Consider the following 11,788-nt stretch of genomic DNA (forward strand, 5'->3'; position numbering starts at 1 on the left):
TTGCCAATTCTGGAAAATTCCAGAATGATTCTTCTGCACAGATGAGACCTGGAAGTGCCTTCAGCTGCTTTGTTGTTTTCTTTTTAGTTGTTGACACTGATAAAAGAAAGATTTTTTTTTTGGGCCAGTCTCCCAAGATCGATGGCATTTAACAAGCATTTTTGTACAATGGAGAAGTGAATACAAATAAAGCTTTTTGTGTGGGTTGGAGTCTCTGCTTGAAGGTTTCTGTAACTCTTGGATTGAGCTCTCAGTGAGTAGATTTGGATAATCCAAAGAAGCTGTGCTTAGAGCAGAAATTTTCAAATGAATGGGAAAAACAGAAAACCCTTTCTGTTTTATTTCACTGGTGGCTCAGTGAGCATTTCTTCTTTGCAGCTTGAAAAGGACAGGGAGGAAAAATGCAAGGAGATGCAAAAGGAGTACAAACGTATGATCAGGTACAAATTCTGTGATTTGCAAAGTGAAAGTCCAAGGATGAACTGAACCAGAACCTCAGCCTCTTGTGGTTTTGAATAAGATGTTAGTTGAGCAAAGATTTATGTATGTGGTGTGGTGGGTTTTTTTTTTTTTTGGGGGGGGGGGGAGGGAGGGAGGGCAGTGCTTGTTTCTTACTTCTGCCTCCTCATGTTTGTTCAGAATGAGACAAAAATGCCTAAACTTAAGTTTCAGCTAACATAGTTTACAGTAATGAGATTCAAACTCATTTTGGTTCTGAGATCAGGCCAGACAAATTTTTTTTTCCATACTGGGAAGTAAATTCCCATGCCTTGTGAGTTTTTGTTTGTTTTGTTTTACATATTTATTTATTTCTGTCACCATTGGGCCGAAAAACACTACGAAAGGCTGTGAGATCCTGGACTGCATGTTTTCTTGACTTGATAAAAAGGGGCAGCAGTGTGTCTGCTAGGTGTGAGTTTTGGTTTGGTTTTGTTTTTTTTTTCCTTTTGCAAACACATAATCCTGGATTAGTATCACATAAAACACTGTGATGCTTTCCTTTGCTCTTATTTTAACACAGAGTTGTTCAGGGTACCACTTTAACAGTTGAGGAGAAAAGGTGTTGTCAGATTTGCCCACAGCCAGTTAAAAGATGATGAGAAAATGCAACCTGGCAATTCTGCATAGCAGGAGTCTTGCTCCAAAAGGATGTGCTTCTCTGACCACGGTTGTGCTCACCTAACTGTAACCCATAAGCTGGTGCTGTCTTCTCACCCTTTCTCCCTGAAATGGTATAAGAAGATTTTTAAAGATTCTCTGTCACCAATTTGAGTGTTTTGTAAATGTGGGTATCTTTTTGAGGAAGCGATGGTAAAGTAATTCTACCAACACTTGACTTTATTCAACATCCCTGCCTATAGCAAGTTTTTATCTCACAAGTTCTTATGTGTTTCAAGCTAACAAAGAAAAGTTCTCCCCACTTAAAGGATTGCCAAATTCTGCTCATCCCACATGAGTTATTAGAAACGGAGAGAAAACAAACACATAGCCAAACTTTTGGCTTTTTGAAGAGAAGTGTCACAAACAAAAGATAACAGAAAGGTGGTTACCTGGACCACATTGTTTCCCCCCCAAAAAGGAGGTCTGCTGCAAAGCTTCTAATTGGCCGTGTAGGGCCAATGTTTTATAACATGTTTGTGTTTGGAAAAATCTAAAAACGTAGAATGTAATGTGAAGACTGGAAGAGAAGAAAGAACGTTTTTATGCTTTGACTGCTCTGTGGTCTACAGTGAGTCAGACTGAAAGAACAGCATAAACTTCCTAGGCAAGACCACACCAGGTATTGCTGATCTCCCTCAGCTTTGAAGTGAGAACAAAATGGCAAACAAACTCCTGGACGTATAAAAGTCCAGCATTAGGCTGCGTCCCCCTCACGATCACATTGCCATGGCAGCCATTAGTGGTAGAATGAGATAAGAGATGAGAGTTGTGCTGTACACCTGTATGTATGTGTTTTCCTTATACATTGCTTTCACAGCTCACTTCAAGAAGCTCACGGGTTAGAAGTTGCTGGCTTGCAAGAACGTTTTCAGAAGTCACTGGAGTTTGAGAGAGCAGCTGCACAAGAAAAACTGGGTATTGGCAGATTTTGCGCAGAATGCTGCGCAATTGTGTTTAGACTTAAGATTTTAGGTTGTTAAATTATCTGAGAATCTGTTCCTACAATCCTGACTCTGAACTGAGAAAGACAGCACCAATCTGAAACCAGTTACTTTTAGAAGGGTCTGCGAGGGTTCTTCCTGTTTTAACACACTCACAACAACTTTCCTTTCTTCTGCTTAGAAACTGAGAAAAATTTGAGAAGAAACTGTCACCACTGTCACTGTGGGAAGAGGGAAAATGGTTAAGGAAAAAGATCTGGACATAACAGAATGGCATTTCTTTGAAGCATCAGTGTATTGAAATTGTTATAGTTGATTAGGACCTGAGCTAGGTTTAAAGTAAGATCTGGGCATGAGGTAGAGTTAAGTATGCTGGAATCAGGATCTTCCACAGATTCAGCAGAACTCTTGTGCAGTGAGTAACCTTAGAAAGATACTGACTTCTGGGGAAGGCTGGTAGGATCAACAGTGTTTCTCATTTTAATTTGTTATTTTTTAATCATTGGTTGTCAAGGAAGTCTTCCAGATCAGTGATAGTGACAGGACCAGTTAGCTGTTTGAGATGTGACTGCCTTTCCTTCTGGATGTATTTAGGTCGAGATGTGCAGGCAGCACACCTGTTCCAATAGAGTTTATGTCGCCTTTAATCAAAATTTGGATTCTCCTTGAAATTGACTTGACTTCTAAGTTGTATATTCTACCACCAACATAAAATCAAATAGCATAGACCTGCCCTGCAAGGTATGGAGTAAGATGTTACTAAAGTTCTGAGTGTTAGCGTTTCCTTGTTAACTAAATATTTCTGACCTCCTTTCTCAGAGGGACTGCAGAAAGAATATAGGCACCTGAAGAATGCATTCCAAGTATACCAGGTAAAGGTGTTTTCTGTGCTGTGGTCTTTGAAATTGGATGACACTCTTAATTCTGTATTTTGCTTAATAGGAAAGCAGTGAATGAATAGATTCCATGAGTAAGTGGGGAGCCTTAGGCACTGTAGACTTGTTTTGGTTCAACTGAAATCTGGGAGAGGGATACATACCCTTTTCAAACAGCACAGCAGACTTTGTCTTACAGAGGTGGCAGTAGGATGTCATGAAGCTGGTGACTCGACATTTAACTGTTTTCCTTCACCTCTGCGGAGTGAAGGAGAGGAGTAATAGACGTTTGAGGCTCCTGAATGAAGACAACTGCTTCTAGTGTTGCTCCTAAGAACAGTCTTATCAAAAGTTTTCCAGTCTGTGAATGGCAAGAGCTATGTCATGGGGTATATTTGCAGCTTAGTGTGGGAGGTTCTCAAGGGTTTCTTGGGTCTGTACGCGTGCATGTTTTCTTTCAGTTTGGTTCTGTTTGTGTAGAATAGCATTGCTGATGAGATGGAGGAGAAGTGGCTTAGAAGAGAGGCAGACTGGAAGAAAAGTGAGAAGCTTGAGTGGGAGAGAGCACTGTTACAGCAAAGTAAGTAAAGAGGGAGCTTGTGTCTGCAGCCTCAGGTTGCCACTGAGACTGTGTCAGGACAGCAAACTGATATCAAAGGACAACGTTCGCTTCAAGGTTAGTGAAGTGGAACAAGTGATATAAAACATCACATTTTCTGGGGCTGGAAAACCCTGCAGAATAACCTTATTTAGGAGATCATAACCGGTTAGAGCAGTGCTTTCATTGTGTTCCTGCTAGCCGCCTTGTGGCCCAGCAGTGAGATGTGCCATGTCGCAGTACGCATAGCAGTCACAAGGGCTAGCAGTGACTACACCAGAGTCGCCACCCAAAGGAGAAATACCAGTGGAAGAAGAGGAATTATTATTTTGGGAGGCAGTAATGCAGGCTGTATGAGTGTGTGGCGTGACAACTGCTTATAGGACGGACTTAATATTTGTTAGGTCTTCATTCCCTGTCACTTGATGCTACACTGGGCTACAAAAGTATTAGCGGTAGAGAGTTATAGTAGAAAATCTGGTATAAAATGCCATATTGCCCCGTATGTCTGATTTCACTGCACAGAACTGGGAACACTTGAGAGACCTTGGTGTGTCTTTCCACAGAGCAGATGCTGACAAATAAATTTGAGAAAGAACTTCAGGAATTATCAAAGCTTCTTCAAGACAGAAACTCTACAATGGAGAAATGTTTCCAGCAAGAGAAAGAGGTGAGAAATCATAAGTCAGCATTTAAAAACAGCATAAGCTATTTGCCATAATTATGACCAGAAATGCAGTGGTGCTAAGCATGTTGCAAGTCAGTGGTGTGTCATGCGCTTGTTTGCAGACCCTCCTATTTTCCAGTAGTGGTGTAAATCTGTGTCTTCAATTTAAGCGTTCAGCAGGGAAGGGGTCCCTGGAGGACAGTGTTTCTCAGCTCGTGGTCCACAAACTACAAGCCCGTGTTTGATCTTCAGGTTCCTGCTGCTAAAGGGCTCCTGGGAGCCTGCCAGTTTCCCATAGGCTGTCCCTCTTTTTGCAGGAGCACCAGCACATGGATTTCGAACCTTGGGACTAAGTATGGGCAACTGACTGCCACATGCAGTGGCAGTCATCTTTGCCCGGCAGTCATCTTTGCCCGGCAACTTGGTGCATGCCCTTACTTCGGGCTTCCCAGTGCAGGCAAGGGCCTGTGGCTCAGCTCACTGAGGGATGTCTCACATTGTTCTGTGGTAACCTCTGTGCTGCCAGCTGCTCTGTGACCCAAATTCACTAGAATTTGCGGAAGAAATGGTATTTCATACCTGTACTTCAATCAGAAAGGCTTCTACAAGGTTTGCAAAGCAAGTTGGTGCTGGGAGAGTAACTGATCTCTACGTGTGGTCCTGGTCTGCCTGTTGTGTGGTTTGCACTAGCAGGTGCTCCAGGAGGAAGTTGGTGCTTTTGGACTGGTACTGGGCACTCTCAGCTGTCATTCCCCCATATTCAAAAGATGTATAGAGGCTCTGTCCTCCCACTGGGAGCACTGCAAGGACTGCAAACGCAGCAGCACTGATGGCTCTGCTCCCACTCAGTAATGCTGTTCTATGGCCACCACTTGGGCACTGCCAGATTAATGTCTGTTGCCTTCACAATGTGCCTGCCTTAGCGATTTCTGATGAGAGCGTTTTGTCTTTCTGTCTGCATTAAGCCACTATCTGGAACTCTGGCCTTTTGCCGCACTTGGAGCTGCTATCAAACGCCTGAAGTGCGGCTCTGTGTGGTTGTTTTTTGGGTTTTTTTTGGTCAGGCTGGTTTTAAATCCCAGGGAGTGCAGAAAGTGTCAAACGTGCTCTACATTGCTGTTACTGAGAGTGACAAGCAGTCTGCTCAATGCCTTGATTTTTGTGTGGTTGATAGCAGATGGCTTCATGTGGGAATACTGAACCCAAGTTTTGCCCAACTCTGTTTTTTTCCAGGCGTTTATGAAACAGCACGAAGAAGACTTGGAGAAAATAGCAGAGTTGCAGAAGTGCAGAGAGGCAAGTTTGGTTGTGGAAGCAGAGACAGAACCTCTGTAGTGTGGATGCTAGTGGTGCACCCTTAGCAGTTGGCTAGCAGATATTTGGCTTGAAGTGCGTGTGTCCGCGTGCACATGTGTGCGTGTAACCATGCGATACTGGGTAACGTGCTTTCAGACTTGAACTTCCCAGGCAGGGAGGCAGGGCAAGGTGCCCTAGAGCTCTTAACGTGCCCAGGCCTTAGACAGCAACTGCAGGCCAAAAATGGATTTTTTGCTTGAATGGATTTCTTTCTAGCGACCTTGAGCATGAGTTATCTTTGAACACATCATGCTACAGCATCGTCAGGTCCCTTACCACATGCACTGCTGTAATAAAATAATCTGGTGCTACTTGGTTTAGAACATCTCTTCCAAAAAAAAAGAAAAAAAAGTTTTACTCCATGGCCAAAATAACATTCAGCAGCACAGAAATGACATCGTTACAGCACCTGAAATAGTGAGCCTGAAACTGCATTATTCTGGCTGGATACAGGCAGAGCCCAGCCAGCCAGGCTGAAGAATGAGCAGCATAGTTAGGTTTTCCTGAAGAATCCAGTAGCTTAGTGCATGCCTTCAACAGGCCAGATCCCTGCCTGTAACTTGAAGCTGGACTTCCCCAGTCCATCAGTAAAAGGAAGAGCAGTCTCATGCCTTCTCTTCCAGGAAGGGCTGTCTCCTTGAGTCAGCCACTGTGAGCCAAGACATTCAGCACTTGCTGCGCTGTGTGAGAGTAATTAAACGCTTATAGCGGAAGCTATGTTGTATTCCTGCATAGCTGAGTTAGCAAAGGAGACGATGTGTGCTGTTAGGAATAGGAGCTAATCCAGACTTTGCTGGGCTGAGCATGTGCCACTGGTTCCTGCAGTGTGACCTCACGGGGCCTGGGAGAGCAATGGGGAGGACAGCGGAGGCGGGCCAGGGCAGTAAGAGGCAGTGGCGAGATGCGTGGCTGGAACACTGTCACCCTGTGACTGGCTAAATGATTTGTTGCAGCAGCTGGAGGCAGGTCTCAAGGAGAAAGAAGAGACACTTGAAGCTGTCATGACCAGGCTGCAGGATGCCCAGAATGAGCTTCAAAGAGAGGTGGGGAGAGCATGTGAGATCACCCTGTGGCAACTGGCCAAAGGCACAAAGGCATTTGCAGAGGCTGCACTCCTGTCTTTGGACTGTGAGGGAAGCTTCTGTGATGCTCATACTTTTAAATTTTAGTGTAAAATACCTTTCCTATTGAAGGCAAGTTGCATGCTGGCACCTGAGACCTTAATCGTTGTTCCGTTTATCTGATGTGTCAATTTTGCTGCTCTTTCTTTAACTAACTAAGCCAGTGTGGGTTCACGGTCACTCTGACAAGGCCAGGCTGGGAAAGGAATGAGCCTGCACTCACCAGGTTAGCAGGGAATCAAGGCTGGCCATAGCAGGTGGCCAAAGACAGAAATCTACAGAACTAGAAAGGATGTCTGAAAAGGTGGGAGTTGCATAAAAACCCTTGTTAATTTTAAGGGGATTGTAACTTTGTTAGTTGATGCCTACCATCTGCTTTATATTTTAAGGCTCCCTACTCTTTTACCTGTGGCTCATAACTCTTGGAAAAATATCTGAGCGCACTCCTCCTGTGAAGTTTGCAGATACTACAGCACGCAGCATAACAACGTTTATCCAGTTCCTGGAAATTTTGGGTGTTGTTGCAATGCAAACATTTGCTTCCTGTAGGATTGACCCCATTCTGCACATGTGAGAGGCTCTGCATTTCCCTGTACATCTCTTTTTCTGTTTCAATGCGTAGCACATTTATTTTATTGCCAATAAGGTGATTTCCTCAGAGAAGTCTGCCAAAGGGAGGATAGGCTGTCAGCTTGTAACTGCACTCTGTCCTCCCACTACTTATTAGAAAGTTGTATGTTGGCATAAGAGATCGTGGTATTCTACCTGGCAGAGCATTACTATGGTGTTAACTGTAAGTGCATATGAGAGGCTAAACAGGTGTCCCAACTTGCGGTGAAATTTAGGCTATTGCAACCTATTCCCTTTTGATAGTTCTAGCACTCTGCTCCTCTAAAATTGGAAAAATGGACCAGTGGAGGCTGGGGAGGACTAACTGCATTTGGTAAAATTTGTCTGCCATCAGCCAAGTTCTGCCATTTGCTGCTGCTGTCTTATATTTTCTAGTTGTGACGTTGTTCAGGTTTGCAAGGAAGAAAACTAACTGTCTTTCTCCTCCTCCCAAGAAAACAAAAAATCTACTGCTGGAGAGAAGTATCGAGCAGAGAATTGCATCAGTTGAAGAAAAACATCAGATAACTGCAGCTTCTCTTCATGATGAAAATGTTAGCCTGAGGTAGGTGCAGAATTAGTGTGCAAAGAAATAACTGAGAACAATTAGAGCCAGTATAAAGTTAGCCTATTGTAACGTTAGCTTATTTTTATCTTCCTATGTGTGTTCTGTCCCATCTACATCTGTATGCTGCTCCCTGTTGTATGGGGCCTGTCACCCCATCACAACGGAAGGTGCGCATGTGTGTGTGTGTGTGTGTGTGTGTGTGTGTGTGTGTGTGTGTGTGTAGCTGTGACTGTATGATACAGCATCCCAGCAGCATGCACAGGCCCTTTGAAGACTGATAAATGACTGACATGTAGCTTTTATGCTTTTGCCATCTGATCAGGAGCACTAGACGTAGAGGTGGTTTCCCTTTTCCTCTAGAAGCTTAGCCTATTACATTTATTAGCTACAGTCAGGTCTATGGTCCTGAAAGATTCCTTTTTTTTTTTTTTGGGGGGGGGGGGGTTAGCTTTGTTCATAACACTTGCTATTTAGTGTTTTGCGTAAATAATTTTAATGTTTTGCCAAGATTTTTTTTTGTTTTTTAAATTTCATAACCACTATTCCCTTTATCCTGTTCTATTGCTGGTACTATCTACCTGTTGATTTTTTTTTTTTTTTTTTTTTTTTTAGCAGTGACATCCTTCCTGTTCAATTACTGAAGAGGAGGGACGTCATGCTATGATGGAATGACTGGTTGGGTAGATGAGGGGAGAGCAGTGGATGCTGTCTACCTGGAGTTCAGCAAGGCTTTTGACACTGTCTCCCATCACATCCTGTATGGAAACTCAGGAAGTGCGGGTTAGATGAGTGGACGGTGAGGTGGACTGAGAACTGGCTGGATGGCCGAGCTCAGAGGGTTGTGGTCAGTGGTGTGGAGTCTAGTTGGAGGCCTGTAGCTAGCGGTGTCCCCCAGGGGTCAGTCCTGGGTCCAGTCTTGTTCAATGTATTCATCAATGACCTGGAGGAAGGGACAGAGTGCACCCTCAGCAAGTTTGCTGATGATGATACTAAACTGGGGGGAGTGGCTGACACACCAGAAGACTGTGCTGCCATTCAGAGGGACCTGGACAGGCTGGAGAGCTGGGCCGAGAGGAACCTCATGAAGTTCAACAAGGCAAGTGCAGGGTCCTGCACCTAGGGAGGACTAACCTCATGCAGCAGGACAGGCTGGGGGCTGACCTGCTGGAAGGCAGCTCTGCCGAGAAGGCCCTGGGAGTCCTGGTGGACAGCAAGTGAAGCATGAGGCAGCAATGTGCCCTTGTGGCCAAGAAGGCCAAGGGGATCCTGGGTTTCATTAGGCAGAGTGTTGCCAGCAGGTGGAGGGAGGTGATCCTGCCCCTCTCCTCAGCCCTGGTGAGGCCGCCTCTGGAGTACTGCGTCCAATTCTGGGCTCCCCAGTACAAGAGAGACATGGTGCTACTGGAGAGAGTGCAGCAGAGGGCTACAAAGAGGATGAGGGGACTGGAGCATCTTCTCCTCTGAAGAAAGGCTGAGAGAGCTGGGCCTGGCCAGCCTGGAGAAGAGAAGACTGAGAGACGAGCTCATCAATGTGTACAAGTATCTGAAAGGGGGGTGGGGGGGATATCAAGAGGATGAGGCCAGTCTCTTCTCCGTGGTGCCCAGCAGCAGGACAAGAGGCAACGGGCACAAACTGAACCCCAGGCAGTTCCATCTAAACCTGAGAAAAAACTTCTTTCCTGGGAGGGTGACAGAGCATTGGAACAGGTTGCCCAGAGAGGTAGTGGAGTCTCCTTCCCTGGAGATATTCAAAACCCGCCTGGACACGATCCTGGGCAATGTGCTCTAGAGGACCCTGCTTGAGCAGGGCGGTTGGACTAGACGATCTCCAGAGGCCCCTTCCAACCTAAACCATTCTGTGATTCTGTGTGACACCGCAAGTCAGCGTGAGCCAGAACTGCCCGCTTTCTTCATGTGACTGAACGTGGCTGTCCTGTGGAGTTGTGAGGGGTTATTGCCAATTGGCCAGATATCAGTTGCTTTATATGAGAAGACTATATATGAACGAGAATCATAATTGACAGATTAGATTGCTAATTGATGAAGAATTCCTAATCAGACTCATAATTGATTATATGAGGCGATTCCTAATACAGCCTTGTTTATGGCATGCATTAATCCTGCTTGGAAAAAAAAAAAAAAATCTCCCAAAAGTTCATACCAGAAGCCTTGAGGAAAGTAGCTCCTTCAGGGTAGCCAACTACCTATAGTGTACTTTTTTGTTGTTGTTGTTAGTATTCCTAAAGGAAAAAGTTTTCTATGCAAGCATGCTGTCACTTACACTCTGACTTGGGAATCTCCTGGCACACTTAAAATTTGTCAAAAGTACAGACTTAAAAAAAAAAAAAAAAAAAAAAAAAAGCCTCAAAAGCCTCCCTCTGAATGGAAAGGGAACTATGTGCGTTCAGTACTTCTAATCACTGCTTGGCTAATCAGCAGTGTGGCAGCCTGGGTAGTTAGTGCAGTGGCAGAAGGAAGAGAGCCCAGGGTGTGCACAGAGAACTGAAAATTGCTGGAAAACATAGGTGACCGAAAGAGGTAACAGTGCTGAGAAGTATGTATGGAACGAGAGGAACTAGGGTGTAAATCCACAGTAAACCAGGCTGCGTTAGTTGTTATTGCCTGTGCAATGTTATGCCTCTTTGCTTAAGAGTTCTATTCAGTACTCAAGTAAAGTAAAAATGTGTTGGTTTCACCTGGATTGTCCATTTCTGGCAACGTCCAAGAAATAGCGTATATACAGACATCTTTCTGCCCTTGCTTCAGCTCAACTCCCATTGGTTTCATGGTAAATTTGTAAGCAAACATCAACCTGTAGCTAGGAAAAGTGCTCCTGGAATTTGAAAGCACAGCTTTGCCTCCTTCTGTAACCACTTGCTGCCTCTGCCATCTATTAAGATTCTAATCACTTTCACAGTCAACAATCTCTTTGTCTTTATCTTCACAGACACAAGCTGATAGAAAAGAGCGAAGAAGTATTCGGCAAAAGAGTCCAGGGAAGGATTTTAGGCTGTAGCGAAGACCTAATCTGTTCAGCTAAGTCATCACCTACATTGGTACCATCTTTGCTAATGCTGAAATCTGTAATGCAATTGTAACAGAATGTACGGCTCATTTAAAAACATAATAAGAGGAGTAAAACATTGGAGCCTAACAAAGCTTTACCTTCTACTCAGAGCTTGCATCACTCTCAGTTCTGTAGTGCATACTAATCATCACAGGAGATAGATCCCACAAAAATGTTTTTGAGGAGCTGGTCACTTATCTAGCAAATTCTTCTTTTGTTACGCCTATAACTGAGCGCTGAAGGCCAGCAAGGTTAAGTGAACACAGGGCAGCAGGCCATCTTCAGGCATGAAGCTGCACTTAACAATGGAGTTGCAGGTTAAGACTGCGATAGGAGGAGGATACTCTGAAATACAGAGCACCGCCACATCCTGCTGAGGATATTGGAGGATAAGCACTTGACTTTGCCTTGAGAGGTACTGAGACTCTAAAACTGAATGAGCTAAAGGGGGGGAAAAAAGTAACCAAAAAAACCCACTCATGTGAGCTGGTGCATCCTGTGCTGCATCTCTGATAAAAACGCAAGCATCTCTGTTGCTAAGATAAGCAGTTCAGGTTTGTGGTGCTGTCAGGCTGTGCTGAGGGAGAGTGGTCTATGTTTCTGATTACTAAGTCTTGGGTATTCTCAGACTACAACTTCTACCTTATAGTCAGGCCAAAATTAATTAATTAAATGAATGGGGAAATAACATTTGCAACGCTCCCCCTTTATTTTGCAAAAGCTAAGCATAAAATACACAAGGCTTTGTAACAGTTGTCGCTCTAAATTTGGAAATGCATGCAATCACTTTTGGAAAAATAGCTTACTAAAGAAGCAGCAGTGTGG

The 11,788-nt window shown here is 44.3% G+C and overlaps 1 protein-coding gene across 1 annotated transcript; it reads left to right on the forward strand.

The window, feature by feature from the left end:
* Positions 1-411: 411 nt before the first annotated feature.
* FLACC1 (flagellum associated containing coiled-coil domains 1) lies at positions 412-10,994 on the forward strand. Its single transcript, XM_009684252.2, has 9 exons — positions 412-440; positions 1,979-2,076; positions 2,922-2,974; positions 3,458-3,557; positions 4,142-4,245; positions 5,476-5,538; positions 6,552-6,641; positions 7,784-7,893; positions 10,844-10,994. Exons 1-9 carry the CDS (start codon positions 412-414, stop codon positions 10,992-10,994), a joined length of 798 nt encoding a protein of 265 aa, XP_009682547.2.
* Positions 10,995-11,788: the final 794 nt, after the last annotated feature.

This window comes from Struthio camelus, chromosome 6 (assembly GCF_040807025.1).
Source record: "Struthio camelus isolate bStrCam1 chromosome 6, bStrCam1.hap1, whole genome shotgun sequence".
Classification (NCBI taxonomy): domain Eukaryota; kingdom Metazoa; phylum Chordata; class Aves; order Struthioniformes; family Struthionidae; genus Struthio; species Struthio camelus.